The sequence below is a fragment of the Dendropsophus ebraccatus genome, chromosome 3, assembly GCF_027789765.1.
Source record: "Dendropsophus ebraccatus isolate aDenEbr1 chromosome 3, aDenEbr1.pat, whole genome shotgun sequence".
In the NCBI taxonomy this organism is placed as follows: Eukaryota; Metazoa; Chordata; class Amphibia; order Anura; family Hylidae; genus Dendropsophus; species Dendropsophus ebraccatus.
Genome location: NC_091456.1, coordinates 57,429,020 through 57,447,405, shown reverse-complemented (window position 1 = coordinate 57,447,405; position 18,386 = coordinate 57,429,020). Strand labels below are relative to the sequence as shown.

Genomic DNA, 18,386 nt, shown 5'->3' with positions numbered 1-18,386 from the left:
GAAAGATAGCGTATAGAGTCATGTCTGTTTCTCCATAGACTGCTATGAAACCATACTATCTGCTTACAGTAAAACTGGCAAAATGTGTCCCTGTTGTGTATAATTGTTACACGCACAAGGCATAAGCACTACATGTGTTCACTACTATATATCCTATATTTCCACACTCCCTGCTTCAAGCGGAAACATGCACAATAGCCTTGAGTATCATGAATATTCCGATTCCTGGTATTATAGCATACAAAGAAGGGAAATATCTCTAATAATTCCCACAATCTACATTTTTAGATTGTGGATTAGTGTGAGGTATCCAGTTATGTTTCATTCATCTTTTCTGAAACTAATCTGAAATGGCAACTTGACATCAATCTTTATCTTTAAGTATTGCATCCATTAACTTCAATGGTAGAGATGAGCAGATCTCGAACATATTGGGGTTTGTCCAAACCCATGCTTGTGGCATTTTATTACCGGTGGCTGAAGAAGTTGGATGCAGCTCTAAGGCTACCATAGGCTCTATCCATGTTTTCCAAGACTGGTAATTAAATGCAGAGAGTTCGGGTTTGGTTATCATTCACTTAATGATAAAGCAACAAATGGATGCTGCTAAATCTCTGAAACTAGTGAGGACTCATATATTCTTAAACATTAGTCTAAATCCCAGCTCAATGAATAGGAACTGTCACAATAGAATATAAAATGTTATTCTAAGGGCAGATCAGAAGATATTGTAGCTTGGCGTACCTCTATTCAGTTTCTACCTAACTACTTATATAAAGCTTCGAGTAAAGTGTTATTCCACTTTATAATTGTCGTCTCTCTCGAGCTACATGTAGATCTCGTGGGCCAAGGTTATGTGTTTGTTTACCATGTGTATAGCAGAATATCATCTTCATGTGGACGGAGATTAATGTCTGTGTTTAACTCACATCAATATCTTTTTATTCTTATCTTCTTCAATGCATCTTGAGTGTTAGGGTTCAGATGGTTTTTCCTGGCGAGCAATAATTTTACATCTCTGGATCTCATTTGATTTCATTCCCTTTTTAACCCAATGACAGAATTTCCTTGAAATGTTTTCAGTTTATTGACAGCATGCAGAGGAAGACATCTCACAGCACAAACCTCTTCACACCAGCCTTATTTATAGAGTGTAAAAGTCACATCTGTCATTCTTTGTAGTCTTAGAAGGAATTGTCCACGCTCTTTGTGTAACAGTCCAGATTCCCCCAAAGTTTAAACGCTTTAACTCCTATTGTAATGCCCATTTGTGGCATGTGATGCCCTGATAACTGCATGTAGCGTATGTCAGCAATGAACAATAGTAACACTATGCCTAGGAGTTAAAGGGTTTGTCCCAGGTAGTCAAGAGCTGTCAGCCAGGGGTTCTGGATGATCAGGAAAAAAAAGATTTCTGCTGCTGTTTTGCTAACAAAGGACTGGCTACATTTTGGCAGACCAAACGCCCAGCTGTGAGAAGTATTAAGTATGTACGAGTTGTACAGTCCCTAGTTCTTAGCATTCCCAAAGTATTTTCTTTTTGGCATCCTCAGAAGCAAGGATCCTGGAAGTACAGTAAGTATTCAGTTTCACTGCAGCGCCACCATGGGGGGATTAGGTGTAACACAGTTCTCATGCCAGTCATTTGGTTGTGTGTGCAATGCAGGACAGGACAGATCCTCCAGTACAAGATATACTCTTTGTACTGCTCCTCATTCTGGCAGAGATGAGAGTCCTGGACACAGCCCTCCTTTCCCTATGAGGGTCTATTCACACTGAAACAGGCGGAATTCCGCGTGGAGCTCCTGCCGTGGACTCCACTTGGAAACCCACCCGCCTCAGTGTGTCAATGCCATGCCTCGTGCATGCCTCTGCTCTCTGCTCAAAGACATGTCAATTCCTGGAGTGGAGGGTGGCAACGTGCGTGGTATCGCATTGACTTACTGCATCAGGTAGGATTCGAGTGGGGTCCACGGCGGGGCTTAATGCAGAATTCCTCCACCTTAACCCAAAATTCTCTAAGAGAATATATGAAATTGAACCTAAGGCTTTGAGCTACATGTCAACAAAAACATTCTTTCCTATGATATATGATTTTCTTGTATACCGTATATCTCTTACTTTACAGGAAAGCAGTAAATTAAATACAGGTTGCACTTATAGAACATTCTGTTACCCGATTCCTTTTCCATTATTGCATTGTCCTTGAATATGACATACCATATCTGCTATATTTATCACAAATTCTTGATGTTAAATTCTAATTTTCTACTGTTTTTTTTTTCCTGTTTCGTTTCTCTCTTTCATCAATGGATGTCAATCACTGTCCATGGACCCCTATATTCCTACCTGTTGAAACCATGTTGAATGAAATTCTACCTCTGATGGATCAAATTGCCTTGTTTCCTGCTGCTGAATGGTTTCTCTCACCCAATCTGCCTGTTCTTACCAATCAAACCTTCCTCCGTGTCCATCTTGAAAATCTTGACATTTCTGCTCCTTCCTACTGTCAACCTCGGGAAAGCAACGGAAGAAGCGTGGGCTGAGGGTGGCTTCTGTATGCTAGTAAAAAAGAACAACCTGTGCATAAGGAAAGTACTTCAGCAACTCTGCTGCAGAACATGTACACTCAAGGTGTGATTGAACTGCTGCAGAAGATGCCACTTATTAGACTTCTAGATTTTTCATATTAATAATAAAAAAAGCCACCTCTTTCTCTCACTCTCTATCGCCCTGGTCCCCCTTTTGGTGGGGGGAATGGTGAACTGTTTGGTTGGAACTTCAAAGAAACAAACTACAACAGACCTACCTTGTATTACTGGGTGTTTACTTTCAAGCACCTGGATCCACAGTCAGTATTGTGTGACCAAAGCATTGATGCCAAAATAAAGAGTCAGCTAATGATGTGATGTCAGCTTCAAGGTATTGCTTTTTCTTGTTTATTGTTTGGCCTCCCCAAGGCAGGATGGGCTACGACACGTCTTATGTAGTACTGAGATGACCTGCCATTTAATGAAGGGATACAGTGATTTATGTCTTGTTTTTTCTGTGAAATATAAAAATATTTATCCACAGTTTTTATTTCATTTGTTTATTTGTTTTCTGTTGATGAACATGCTTGGATATCACTACATGAGGAAGAATTCTGGGCATACTTACCATGACTTCTGTTAAGGTGTCAAAAGCTTGTATAGATCTGCAAGAAATTCTCAGGGTTTATCTAGATGAACGTTTCACATGTAGTTAGCCGATGGATAAAAAGAGATTACCGCGTTATTATAGGAAAAATCTGAAGGCTTGAATATGGACTCGGAAAACCTTCAGTGTGAGACTGAGGAGTCAAGGACAGGCCCCTCTCATACCTGATCATTAGAGATAAAGGAACGTCTAGCATGCTTGAGTTTGTCCAAACATGAAGGCTTGCGGTTTGATTATTGGTGGCTGAAGAAGTTGGATGCAGCCCTAGGGAGTAATGAAAAGCATGGATACGGCCTATGGCCAGGTTCACACGCTGTAAAACACGGGCCGTTCTGTGACCTGGGCGGGTCACAGAATGTCTGATATCAGTGAAGATCATCCCGGCCAGTACTGCAGTACCAGACGGATGAACTTCTTTTGTGCTGAATTGGGATGTGGACCCATCCTAATTCACCATAGCCAACAATAGGAAGTGCGTCCGGAGCCGCACTTTCCACTGTGTGAACTGACAGATCTGTGCGGCTGCTATTCAATGAATATCGGTCGCACAAAACTGACATGTCAGTTTTTCCTGTGGCTGCTAGGCATCCTGGCCGAATTGTATACTATGGGGGAGATTTATGAAAGGGTGTAAATATACACCTGGTGTAAACTGCTCACAGCAACCAATCACAGCTCCTCTTTTATTCTACCAGAGCTGAAAACGGAGCTGTGATTGGTTGCTGTGGGCAGTTTACACCAGGTGTATATTTACATCCTTTCATTAATCTCCCCCTATGTGTATACACTCCAGCTGGGATTCCATTGAATGCAGTGCAATGTAAATTTTTTTATTAATCATGGCCGTTGTTGCAAATTGGCAACAACGGCGTAGTTAATAGAAAATTTACGTTGTGTGAACTTAGCTTATGGCTCTATCCCTGTTTTCCAGGCAGCATTAGGGCTGTATCCAAGTTCTTCAGCCATCGGTAATAAAATGCTTGAGGTTCGCCCATCTCTACTGATCATGTCTCGGAGGGAGTATGATAAAAGGAATATTCGACCTTTTATGCTTAAATTACCATACCTATTTTTTTATTGTATACAATTCAAAATGGATTTGTCCATTCAGATTATTTATCATATGGTTGATATACATGTATTAAAGGAATATAATAAGGAAGACACATATTGATGTGATATGCCAGCAATTTGATTGGTGGGCGCCAACCTCTGAGACCCCCTATTGATTTTAGGAAAGAAGGGGTGGGTGCTGATGTAGTACTTTTATGGTTGTTCCTGTATGAGCCACCGTACTGATAAAACTTAGAAGTGGCGACTCTTCATTCTCAAGATCAATTAAGGGTCCCAGAGGACATAATATGCCATCACTTTATAAGATGAGAAAACCCCTTAAGTTGGTTAAACCATGAAAACTACTGTATGTTATTATTAAATTTGTCTAGCCGGGAAAAGGGCTAAGAGCTTTGCATATTATTTAAATAATACTTATTTTAGAGTCGATATGTGTACAGACATATTCATTTACCATAACGGTTGTCATAAAAATCACTTTATTTAATGATTGTAAAAGGAGTTTTTGGAGTTTTTTTCTGTATGGTTGTGTAAAATATATTGTTTTATACTTTCATTTTTAATTTTGATAATTTCTCATAGAAAGTTAAAGTGGCAATACATTACAAGATGTGTATGTATGGGTTCTCATTTTATGTCAGGTTGACCAATGTGATATATAAGTTAATACATTTCACACTATCCTATACTTTGTTCAAATGTGAGATGTTTTTGTATGCTGACCATAGAAATAATATATATGTGGGCAGACCTAAAAGTGTTTTCCAAGCAAATCATATCGATGAGCTGGCCAGTGGTCACCAGATGTCTCCTGCCTAGGAAAACAATCACACTAAAATGTTGGACTATCCTGTTTCTTGTTTTCCCCATGATAGGGTTCCTCAGAAGTGTCCTACCTTGCCTCCATGGAAATGACCTGTATAGCTAAGCTGCATAGGAAGTTAGTTGTCAGATGAGTTAAAGTAGTGTTTTGTCTATGGCTCTCCTAAAGTTTAATGTATTTTCACTACTGAACACATTATACAGTTTACAACAACAAAAAATTCTACATAAAAAAATGCAGAATTGTTAGTGAAGTAATGTATTTAAAAACTGTATGTATTTAAAAACTTGTTGACTAGAATCGATTGAGCACTAAAATGCTCAAGTGCTTGATGATTTTAGATGAGCATTTTTGCTTAAGTGCCCAACTAGAGTCACCAGCCCCAACTTGAATAACAAGATGATAAAGCAATGGGAGACTAAAGCATTTAACCAGGTGCCCCTGTAGAGCAGAGAGGAGGGTACCTGGTTGAACTGGATCTTACAAAGTCTGGCCCCCAGGGGGGTTACATGAATCACCTGTTGGGTGGGTAGGTGGGTGTGAGTGGGGAGGTTGAGTAAAATTACACTTACCGCTCTGGTCTTCTATCTATGGCCAATGGCTGAGGCGGGACACCGATGCAGGGCGCTAATTGGCTGAGCAAAGACTCCAACCAGCAAATCAGCAGCTGAGAGGGGACAGTGTTGTGATAATTGAAGACCAGGGCATGAGTTTAAGGCTGTGAAAAAGCATTGTGCAAATCAACAAGCTTTTTGTATCCTGAGCAGCACAACGTAACCAAGCATTCTTGCTCATCACTATTGTTGGCCATCATCGTCAGCCAGCATCATTGTGACGGCAACTCCAAACTCATTGTTCAAAGTAATGCAAGGTAATAAAGGGGTAGTCCGGAGAATAAAAATAGCTTTTTTTTTTATTTTCAGTCTGACACAGTCTTCTCTGCTACCACCTCTGTCCATGTCAGGAACTGTCCAGAGTAGGAGAATTTTGCTATGGAGATAGTTACTGCCATGGACAATTCTTGTCCCAGACAAAGGTGGCAGCAGAGAGCAGTTGTTTTTCTTATACAATTAGCTAATTGCATAAGAATAACTAGACTAGCTGTCTATTCAAGCTGGACCTGTGAGTCCAAATATGTTCTTTTTTATATGATTTTTTTTAAAATATGATTTATATTGCTTATGGTTGTATGTCTTAAAAACTTATAATAAAAATTAATTGGAAAAAGAATACATCACTTGTGGATTCTTTCCAGTCTGATATGGTGCTCTCTGCTGCCACCTTTGTCCATGACAGGAACTGTCCAGGGCAGGGGAGGTTTTCTATGGGGATTTGCTGCTGCTCTGGAAGTTCCCATCACAGACAGAGCTGGCAGCAGAGAGCACTGTGTCAGACTGGAAAGCACTTCCTGCAGGGCATATAGCAGCTGATAAGTACTAGAAGATTTAAGTCTGTATAACTTTGTGGTTCCAATTCATTACATTTCTTTTCTGGAACAGCACTTTTTTTTTTTTTTTTTTTACTTTTATGCAGATTCTAAGTATAGATGAACTGTAAAATGGTATCCTAAACCAAACATACTGGCCTAGATTTACTAAAAAGGTCGAATACCTATTGAAGACTTAGAGGGACATTTATTAAGTCCTGTTTTTTTTATGCCGGGCATACGAATGCCCCCACAGCTCTGGAGCGCTGGGGATTTATGTAGAGGTGCACTGCACAGTAAATCGCGTGCACATGAAGCCCATCCATGCGGACAAAGTGAAACTCAGAGCTTGCATAGGTTTTACTGACATTTTTCTGCCGGAAAAATGATAAATGCGGAGCACGCAGAGGTCGAGCCCCCTCTGTGTGCTGCCGCACCTCCTGTAACGCCCCCTCCTCACCTCTCTGGCGCTAGTGGCACGGAGAGCCCACTTGCGAATAAATTATTCGCAAATCAAGCGTTTATGGGACCTCTGCACCAGAAAATGCCCTATGTGCCACATGATAAATGTCCCCCTTAGACATTCTTCAAATGCACCAGATAGTGTATCAGGCTGAATAATAAATCTGACAGTTTAAGACAGTAATAGGTCTAGTCTAAGGGTCCTTTTACCCGACCTAATATGTGGCCACTTAGGATTGACGCTTACTTACAGTGCCTTGCTGTATCACTCATGGGACATTTAAATGCAATGTTGTGAGCAAACACATCTCTCTGTCAAAACTGGAGATGTGCAGCCAATAACACTGATTTTACCAGCTGCACTTAAGATCCAACCAGCTGCTGAGCGGGCATTACCCACTCATTGGCTGATCAATGGCCTATTTACATGGGGCGATTATTGCCAGAATTGTGCTCCAAAGTTTTGCTGCAGTTTTTTGCTCATTGAGGCTTCACCCTTTATTTAGAGGTCATGCCTCTTTTGTCAGACCTAGTGGTCATGTAAGACACAAATTACACCAGAATCCTGGCACATTTGTAATTGTAAATCTGAGTCAAAGTTTATGCCTTCAGTGGTTTAGGGAGATCAATTTATATTTCCATTCATTTACCTTGAGAATAATATTTTCATTTTCATGTTGCTTGATCTGTGACTTGCTCATGTTTTAGGGGGAAAATTTGAAAGAAAGGATGCCCATAGCCATTCTGAAAACAGAGCGTTATCAAGAAAATGATACACTGGTTAGATGTATCTCTTAAGGAGGTAAGGAAGTCATTAAAGGGGTTGGCCACTTTATAGTAAAATGGCTCAGTGTACAGTATTAGTAAGTGTACTCACTGTATATACTGACAACAGCTCCCTGTGTACCTCATAGAGCTAAATTCAGGCTCCCCTTCTCCAGGCTCTAGTGAGTCTGTCCATAAGATGGCCAACATGGGGGAGCATGTGACCATGCCCCACCCCAGCAGCATGGTGGGGCAGGGTCACATGCTGCTCCATGTTGGCCATCTTAAGGACAGCCTCACCACAGAGCAGGATAGCACAGCCTGGAGGAAGAGAATCTAATTTTAGCTCTATGAGGTACACAGAGAGCTGCTGTCAATAAGTGCTGTCAATACACTTACTTATACTACACACACACATTTCTTTCTATAAAGTAACCAACCTCTTTAAGAAAGTCCTTGTCCTTTGTTCCTGAAAGTATTACCTGTTACTGTGTTTTAGATCTTATGAAAGTTACTGTAAATTTTTTGAGCAAGCTATACATCTAGGATCACCTCATGATGAAACCACCAATCCTGTTACTCTGGTTACTGGAGGAACCGGTAAATGCAAAAAAAAAATATATATATATATACACGTTTTCTTGGTCATATGTGTTCCTTGTAGGTTAACATTTGCTGCTTTCTCTGTACATACATACTTTTTTTTCTTTGGTTAATATGTTGCTCATGTACACTCACTATAAAAATATCTTTCTAAATAATATGAAATATGATCAAGACTCTGATGTTAAAAAACAAAAGGATTTTGGGCTTACTGAGTAGATCAAAGACCAAACATACGAATGTTTCTGGTTTACTTTGTATAGTCATAAAGGCATGTGATGTCAACATAAATATTTCATGTGCTTGCTTTTTTACTGTTGTTTTTTTTTTCTTAATGATGGTTAAAATGTTCTACAATATGTTCCACTACGCATCAAACTCCTGGAAAATATAAAAATACGTTTTTGTAGGTTGAAATCAATGGCATATAGTATATAAAAGATGCAGAATCCCATAGTATAGATAAAAATTGGATTCAATTATGGTAACCGACTCTGCCACCCATGACTCAAGGGTTTGCTTTTGGTTCCCCAACTTTTTCTATGACTCTTGGGGCTTTTCTTATCACTTGTTTGCTAACAATGCAGTTTATTTGAAGAAGTGATTCTGCAACAATGTCTCATATCCAATAGCAGAGGAGATGTAACTAACCAGGACTGTCCCCCTCTCTTACTATACAGTAGTCCATAGCAGTTGCATGATCTGCCTGCATGATACACATATATCCCTATATGTGTATAGAGATATGCCTAATATGCCCTGGCATAATCTAACAAGCTTTAGGTCCCAGAGCAACAAAACTGAGTAAACCAAAGGCTGCAAATTTCAAATACAAATGGGAGGATAACACAACAGTTATCAAGAAATACCCAAGAGACTGGGAACAAGGACAACGATACAAGAAAACACTTTGGCAGACTCACATAGCATGCTCTATAATTTGCAAGCCAAGGATCTTTTGAAGAGACGTTAACCCCTGGAACTCCATTGAAAACTGTCCAGTCTCAGGCAGCCATAATTGCCTGATCCATTACTCTGGATCAGGCTACTAGACAGTTTCATAGTAACTGCCTCAAGCAAACAGACAGGAGGGGAGAGAATAACTAGAAGATTCCTGTTATACAGACCTCTATCTAAGGAAATGTATTCATCATCTCCCATCTTTTTCTACTGTACATTTATGGAGAAGAATATAACATTGTTCTCCAATGTAAGTTTCTCATTAGGCAATGATATAAACCATTGTAATTACACATTGCACACTTAGTTTCCACATAGCACATGACTCTATCTTATACAGTGTAGATACACAGATATAAGTGTTCTCTCTTTTCTAACAGATGTCGCTTTAATAGACATCCATAAGAGCTATGATAGAATTACGTAGCGTAAAAAGTATGTTGCACATTCTGCTTCCTGGCGATTTCAATTTTCCCCTTTGGTATTTGATAAATAACTGTTATGCTGAAAGTGGCATAAATAATGTATCAAATGGGAGAGAAGAACATGTGGCACACATCTGCTACAAAGTACATTTTTTCTCCATGGTGTTATCTGCAATGTGTGTAACCTTCTGTGCTGTAAAGCAGGAACAATGTGCTTGAAGCCCTGTGTTACTGAAAGAATAGGCACTTTTAAGTAAAAATCTATCGTGTTCTTGGTGTCATATCTGTGCCACTTTCATATTCAGAGGTATAGCTATAGGGCATCAGGGGCGTAACTAGCATTAATAGGCCCCATAGGTAAATCAAAAGTAGATGGAATGGACAGGAAACTGAAACTGAAAAGCAAAAGTTAAAGGTATGATGGTGTCATATAGCAGAAAATTCAGGCCAATTTGTTATTCTCCAGAAAAAACAACAATGTTCTTGCACCTCAATTGGCCCCCGATTTCTATCTACCCAATAGTATGGTTATAGCTACTTTATAGCATAGGTTATACTATCTTTACAATCATGATTCTTCCCATAAAGAACTCACTAGATAGATAGATAGATAGATAGATAGATAGATAGATAGATAATATAAATGATGTGTATAGACCCTATTCAGAATGTTGTAATTACATGCACTAGAAAGCCGAGTTGTTGCCAGTTCCCAGATATAGTATTGAGGATCTAGATCATGGGTCTCCAAACTTCGGCTCTCCAGCTGTTGCAAAACCACAATTCCCATCATGCCGAGACAGCTAAAGCTTTGGATTTTTCTGTCCAGGCATGATGGGAAATGTAGTATTGCAACAGCTGGAGGGCCGCAGTTTAAAGAGCCATGATCTAGAGCTTATACTTATGCCTTTGTTCATAGGATTCAGTAAACTTAGAAGGGCTACAATTTTTCATAGGGGGGATTTATCATTGTGCACCCTTGGCATACGCCGCGAAAAAGAGGCAGATTCGCCCCTTTTCCGTAGCGTACACCTGCCCTATCCCTCATAGTATGACAAGGCGGGGAGGAGGTGGAGCTCCTCCTGTGACTGATTTCTGAAGGTTCTTGCCTGTATACAGGCACAAACCAGGCATAAATCTACACCTGCTTCAAAGCAGGTGGAGATGTTTGTGCAATGCCTGCAACAGGGCGCAGGTCTGGCCGGCTGTACTAAGAGGCGTGCTCTTTGGTAATTTATATTTCCAGGAAATTATTTTGTGACTACAGTTAATTAACGGGAAAAAAAAGAAATGCATAAATAAATGTGAAGTAGACATACATACAAACAAACAAACAAATGATACTGGTTTAAAAGCATAATGTTGTTTGTTGTATGTGAATGTTGTAATGTACATGTAAATTATAATCCACTGCACTTTTTAATGCAGTAGAAAAACAAAGTATGTTTTTGCAGACCAGTCAGACATAAGGACATGCAGGCCATAAAGACACTATTTTTAAATACAGCTATCCCACAATACCTTATGAATATGTATATATATGCAGGGAGCTTATTACACCTAACTGTATGTTGTCCATTTGGAAATACGGTAAAATCTTACCGAAAAAAAAACAACACCTCATTATTCTGACCAGACTTTATGTGACTGATTAATTTTCACCATATATTATGCATACTAGCCATCTTCTTTGAGAAGGACACCCCTCCCCAAAAGACCACTGTTGGATGCAATTTTGGGTCTTTGTCTCAACAAGATTTTATTACAATGCTTATTGTGCTACATACATCTCATATCTAGCTAACAGGATTTGCTGTAGCTCATGTGAAGCAGTAACTCCTAATGGAGGTAGGTCTATTTTTTGGTATTTAACCAGATGGTGTATGAAACACAAGTGTTGTACAACATAATCTTTATCTGACTACAGGAAATGCACATACATGTTGCACAAGTTCTCAATAATAGAAACATACAGTACTAAACAATAAATCTATTGTCACATTGGAGCTTAGGAGCCTAACAGCAAATCTTAGTTGCTTTACACTTCCCATCCAATAAGAGTTGCAACATCATTAAAACGCGGACCTTGCATTTCCTGGAGCCACTTATGTAATGTTATCTGTAAAACATCTGTCCTGGTTTAGTGAATGATTGTCCCTAAATAATAATAATAATAATAATAATTTTTTATAGCTAAAATAAATACCCTAGTACAATGAAGTTAATAACACAATAGACTTTCTCTAGTGACCACTGTAAGCAGCCGGAAATATACAACCTAACGGAAATGTGTTGTCTTTTTGTTTCTAATGAAAAGCAAATGTTAAACACATTTTTGCTAATCTGTTTCTGATTGTAGATTCTTATATTCCATTTTATGTATACAATTACAGATGCTGCCATTTTGCCTTTGCTGTCTCAAAGGAGAAATCTATGGAAAATATTTATTTAAGTATTGTATTGCCCCCCAAAAGTTATACAAATCAGCAATATACACTTATTATGGGAAATGCTTATAAAGTGCTTTTTCCCTGCACTTACTACTGTATCAAGGCTTCACTTCCTGGATAACATGGTGATGTCACGACCCGACTCCCAGAGATGTGCGGGCTGTGGCTGCTGAAGAGGATGATGGCAGAGGGATGCTCAGTGTCACTCCAGTGCCCTGTGTCCCTCAGTGTCTCTCCAGTGCCCTGTGTCCCTCAGTGTCCCTCCAGTGCCCTGTGTCCCTCAGTGTCCCCCTACCATCATCCTCTCCAGCAGCCACAGCCCGCACAGCTCTGGGAGTCGGGTCGTGACATCACCATTTTATCCAGGAAGTGAAGCCTTGATGCAGTAGTAAGTGCAGGGAAAAACACATATATAAGTATTTCCTGTAAAAAATGTATATTGGTGATTTGTATTACTTTTTTAGGGCAATACAATACTTAAATAAAAATTTTCGCCGGACTTCTCCTTTAAGCAGCATCCAGAGATATGCTTTACAGTAGCCATATGGGCCACAACAAACTGAAGTCTGGAGCAGACTGATAGGATTCTATAGGAGAGTGTCCTAGATATGCTCTGTTACCTGTTCAGGGTTCACTGTGAGGGGAAGGGGAGGAGGGAAGACATGAAAAATATCTGTTGTGAATGGTGTGGGACAAATGCGATCAATAACGTTTGACAAGCTTGCTGACATGTCGAAAGGTATTTTAATTGACAGTGACTCTTTAACACTGTGCCCCATACATGTACAGCATGCGAGTGTTGGGGCGCACAACATCCCCAGTGAGTACCAGATGCTGTCAGCAATTGGCAATCATCGCTATTGGCTGACATCAGTGATTTTGCTGATGCTGGTTATTTAACCACCTAAATATTTTAATCAATAGCAATCACAGCATTTAAATGGTTCACTGACTTTTTTGGCATCTATCTAGTGCCCCGTTGTGGGGCAGGACAAAGGATAAGCAGGGTAAACAGCCTCCTAGGTTCCCAGCACCTACCTGACTCCTGTGGAAGGGGAGAATCCTCACAGCATTGAACCTACAGTCTACAGGATGCTGGGAGTAGCACAGGACCTCTTCACTACACCCCGGCTCAGACACACGCACAGTGCATACATCTGGGGAGGGAGCAGACCCTAGCAGCGAGAGAGAGAGGACATATGTAGTGTGTATTCTTTATCTAAAGGGGCAACTACCTACAGGGGGCACTTGGCTTCCTACAGGGAAGTAATTGCATATTGGGGAAGGTACCTTTCTGCCAAATATAACCAAAGTTCAAAATTTAGTCACATTACATTGTAGCAAAAATGAAATAAAGAGTGATTCAAAAGTATCACTGACACAGCTCAATAGCTGAAAAATAGAACAGTTAAAGGGAAACTATCAGCGGGTTAGACAAATATAACATGCTAATAGCTCTCTATTGTGCATATTGCGCATGTGGGGGTGGGGGGGCTAAGGATGAAGGTAAGTTTTTTTTTATGCCATTTCTGTGCAGTCTGTAGTTTAATTCGCGTCTAGTAAGGCCGTTTCCCCCTCCCCCACATAATTGAGTAATTGCTTTTTATAAGATTTTATATTTTAATATTGTCCGACAAATATTTCTGCCCTATTAACATATTATAGAGTACCATTAAAATAAAAATTAGCCAAAAAAGATCAAAATTCAAGGGGTTGTGAGTGGAGAGTCAGATAGGGGTTGGCCATTTGTTGGGCAAGTGTCACTGTCGTTAAAAAATTTTTTTGCAGAAATCAATAGTCCAGGCGATTTTAAGAAACTTTGTAATTGGGTTTATTAGGCAAATATGCCATTATCTGCATTTAAAAAGCCTTTCCCCAGGTTTCCCCCTCCTCTCCTTTCTGTCATCCATGACGGCTGATCGTTGCAGTCGTTTGTTTTTCAACATATTGAAAAACAAACGACTGATACAGCAACAATCTGCTGCCGTCGTCTATGGAATAGGAGCGTCGGCAGCAGACGCTGCTGTATCCTATGGGCTGCCCAGACGATCAGCAATCACCCGGGCAGCCCCCCGCAGCTCCCCCCAGCCCTCCCCAGACTCGCCCGCTCGCTGCTGCCACGTGGAATAGCGGCAGCAGCGAGCGGGGAACGAGGAGCAAACGAGCGCTGATAGCGCTCATTTGCTCCTCTAGTCGATTCGTGGAATAGGGCCTAAAGGATTACACCACAGGGAGCCGCTGAAAGCCCCTATTCAGAGGTCAGAGAGGTCAGATGCTAATGTCAGAGGAGATAGCTTGGTGATGTAGCTGCAAATTAACTCTTTGATGTCCTGTTTTGGTGCTTCATCTCTCCCCTCTTCCTAGAGAACAATGAAGACAGGGCGGAGAGCTTCAAACTGCTTTTTCATGATAAAAATGCACTTTTCGGCTAATAAACCTAATTACAAAGTTTCTTAAAATCGCCTGGACTATTGATGTCTGCAAAAATTTTTTTTTAATGACAGTGACACTTTAAGGGTGCCTTCACACCTACCGGATCCGCAGCAGATCTCACTTCTGCGGATTCGCAGCAAAATCAGCTGCGGATCCAGTGTCAATTCACCCCTATGATAGCACATACTCGCAGCGGGATTGACATCCCGCTGTGAATATGTGCTTTAGCCCCCGCTGTTCGCAGCCCCGCCGCATCCCCCATCCCCGGCCGCATCAGCCCATCCCGGCCGCATCCATCAGCCCGCATGCCCATCCCCAGCCGCATCCCCCCATCCCCGGCCGCATCCCCCCATCCTCCCATCCCCGGCCGCATCCTGCAGCCCGCCGGCAAGAGCATACAGTACCTGCGCGGCTGCAGTGAGGCTGAGTGGGACCAGAGCCGGGAGCCTCACTGCAGCCCCGCCACCAAGCAGGTACTGTATGCTCTTGGCGGCGGGCTGCAGGATGCGGGGATATGGAATGCGGCCGGGGATGGGGGGATGCGGGCGGAGGCTGGCTGCAGGATGCGGACGGGGATGCGCTGGGGATGGGTTGATGCGGCTGGGGATGGGCTGATGCAGCCGGGGATGGGGATGCGGCGGCGGGGCTGCGGACAGCGGGGGTTTAAAGCCCATATTCACAGCGGGATGTCAATCCCGCTGCGAGTATGTGCTATCATAGGGGTGAATGGTACCGGATCCGCAGCGGTTCTCGCTACGAATCCGCAGAAGTGAGACCCGCTGCTGATCCGGTAGGTGTGAAGGCACCCTATAGTAAAAAGGCTTTGCACTTACTGACAGCAGCTCCCTCTGTACCTCAGACACCCCTCCTCCAGGCTGTATCATCTTCCCTAGAGTGATTCTGTCTATATGATGTCCAGCACGGAGAAGCATGAGACCATTCCCCACATACAGAATCACCATAGCGCAGGACAACACAGCCGGGGAGGGGAGTATCATTTTAGCTCTATGAGCTCTATGGGTCCTGTTAGTTAACACAATGGAGCATGCGGCTCCGACGGTGAATTCCGAATTCAGCAGAAATGAAGATCATCTGGCTGGTACTGCAGTAACGGCCATTCTGTGATCCGGCCAGTGTTATACATATGGTGCACATGGCCTAATACTGCACACTGAACTATTTTACTATGAAGTGGTCAACCCCTTTAAATATATATTTTTTTCTAACTTTCCATTTTCCTAGCCATGTAAAATTGGAGTTTTCATTGTGGTTGCTAAGCCTAAAACTGTATATGCATTTTTTGGGGGATGGTAAAGACAAGTAAAGCAAGGCTTTCTTCTTATCACAACACCAGTAGCAGTTCAATAACCTATTCCTTGCTGCGCTGCTGCTGTTTCTTTCATTTTTGGCTCACATTGCCAGCACATCAGAAACCCCTTCTCCCACACCATGCCATCTATATTAGCATACTGCTAGCCTACTCAAATCTTTAGCAATGTGTGTGGCATAGCAGTAAGGAGTAGTGCTGTGCTGTGATTGACCAGACAAGTAAGGAGAAGGAAGAACCTGTGTGTGTAGTACAAAAGCTATGCCCTAGTTCATTGCCTATAATGGAAAGAGTGAGAATTAGCTGTGCACAATGGAAGTGTCTCCCAGGAGCTCCATAAGATCACATTGTCACTACTCTGGCCAAACTATGCAGGTTTTTAAAATCTTTTTAAATGAGAGATATACTTTAAAGCAAATGTACCATCAGGTACATTCCCTTTAAGTGTTGCTTATGAATAGAATGGTCCTTTTTTTGAAGCCACGTCATAGAGGGGCAGGGGTTTCTGCCCACTGGGGGGAGGACCGGCTCACCTCAACTGCTTCAGCCTGGACCGGTGACCAGTAGTAGACTGACGCTGTGCGTGGGAATAGGGCCACGGTTCAAAAAAAGCACCACTACACCAGCTTCTCCACACATGTGCCATTCTATTCATATGCAACACTGCTGACATGTCTGCATGTAACACCATGTTCATACAGTATATGGTTTCTTTTGCTATGTACAATATCAGCAAAAAGAGAAGTCTTTTGTTAGAGAAGTTACCATGTTAGCAGTGCATCCATTAACACATTTTGACTTATCACTGATTAGTATGAATTAGTGACACATTGATTCTATTTTAGTTATCTGTCATTCTGGAAGACATCGGTGTCACTGCCCTCTCTTATTACACATTTACAGCAGTTACAGCTCGAGTACCCAGGGCAAATACTGTTATTCCAGGATAAATGCCTGACATCGCCTGCAGTTACACATTAGCAACTATGATCACAAGTGCCAGTAATGATGTGTGTCGTAAGAAGCTTAGAAGACGCTGTTAGAAAGTTTAAGAAATAAAACAATCTGCACTAAATCTTATTAAAGCTAATGGACCACCAGATACATCGCTTTGTGTTTTTTTTTACATGAATAGATCGGCGCCAGTGGGGGGTGCCTGTGTCGCAGTCCTTTTTTCGAACTGACATCTGGTTCCTGCACACGGCACCGGTTTATTAACAAGCACTGGCCCAGCATGACACACTGGGGGTGGGCCTGCTGACACCTGGTGTGATAATCTCCCCTCCCCTATGTGATGCAGCACCATTGATTCTAATGGAGCCCCGGGATTTCGTTACACAGGCCAGCCCCTGGGTTAAAAAAAAAAAAAAAGGACCGTGGCACCGGCATCGACATGCTGGTGCTGGTCCATTCATGTAAAAAAACACAAAGCAATGTATCTAGTGGTACATTCACTTTAAACCAAACAATGGTGACTTTTCTGTGAAATACCCATCTTTATTTTCCTGCCTTCTGACTTCTCATACATTTTTTTTTATTGTTTTTATTCAGTAACAGTGTGATGGTATTATTCAGTTACCATTTCATGTTTTGTAGGGTCAGTTCACACGTGCAGAGTCTGTCAGGTCCTGGCAGTTCACTGTCACTACATACTCGCAGCTGTCTGAACGACCGCGGCGTGTATGTAATTCTGCCGGCCCCTTAACCCCTTCTGTTGCTGCCCGGCTCCCGCTGCGCTCCCGCTCTGTATACATTACCTCTCCTCGCTGCACGGGGTCCAGGTGTACTGCTCTCCCACCCGGCCAATTAGTGGCTGTGGCTGTGGCTGGGCAACACACTGATTGGCCGGGCGGGAGAGCAGTACGCCAGGACCCTGTGCACCGAGGAGAGCTAATGTATACAGAGCGGGAGCCAGGCGGCAGCAGATGGGGTTAAGGGGCCGGTAGAATTACATACACGCAGCAGTCGTTCAGACAGCTGCGATTATGTAGTGACAGTGAACTGCCAGGACCTGACAGACTCGCAGCGAGATTTACGCTGCGAGTCTGTACGTGTGAACTGATCCGTATAGTGCAGCGTTTCCCAACCAGGGTGCCGCGGCACACTGGTGTTCCGGGAGAACCGGCCAGGGGTGCCGTGGGATCCCAGTGGGAAATGTGCGCTGTCTCTTTAAGCTTCCCGAGAAGCTGCGGCCGCGCAGCTTCTCGGGATGCACAGAACACTTACATGTTCCGCCCGCACTATGAGCGGGCGGAACATTAAAGTAAGCAGAATATAGGAGCAGGAAGTGTTAGCGTCCTGCTCCTATATTCACTCCCATAGGCCGCCGGCACTTCATGCCAGCAGCCTATGGGAGGCCGGGACGTGACCTCTACGGCAGGCGTGATGATGTGACGTCATCACGCCTGCCGGAAGTCCCGTCCCCGCAGCTCGCAAGATG

General features: G+C 42.3%; 1 protein-coding gene across 6 annotated transcripts in view; it reads left to right on the top strand.

Annotated features, from left to right (window-relative positions):
* PCSK5 (proprotein convertase subtilisin/kexin type 5) overlaps positions 1 to 18,386 on the top strand; it is a 341,536-nt gene that overhangs the window by 228,457 nt on the left and 94,693 nt on the right. Inside the window, exon 21 of one of the 6 annotated variants that reach the window (XM_069961825.1) lies at positions 2,534 to 3,081. The exons of 4 other annotated variants lie outside the window; for them this stretch is intronic. In XM_069961825.1, coding sequence (XP_069817926.1) covers positions 2,534 to 2,640 — 107 coding nt within the window. In that variant the 3' untranslated portion in view covers positions 2,641 to 3,081. Of the gene's footprint in view, positions 1 to 2,524; positions 3,082 to 18,386 lie in introns of those variants that run through there. One more of the 6 variants, XM_069961824.1, reaches the window with a different exon arrangement.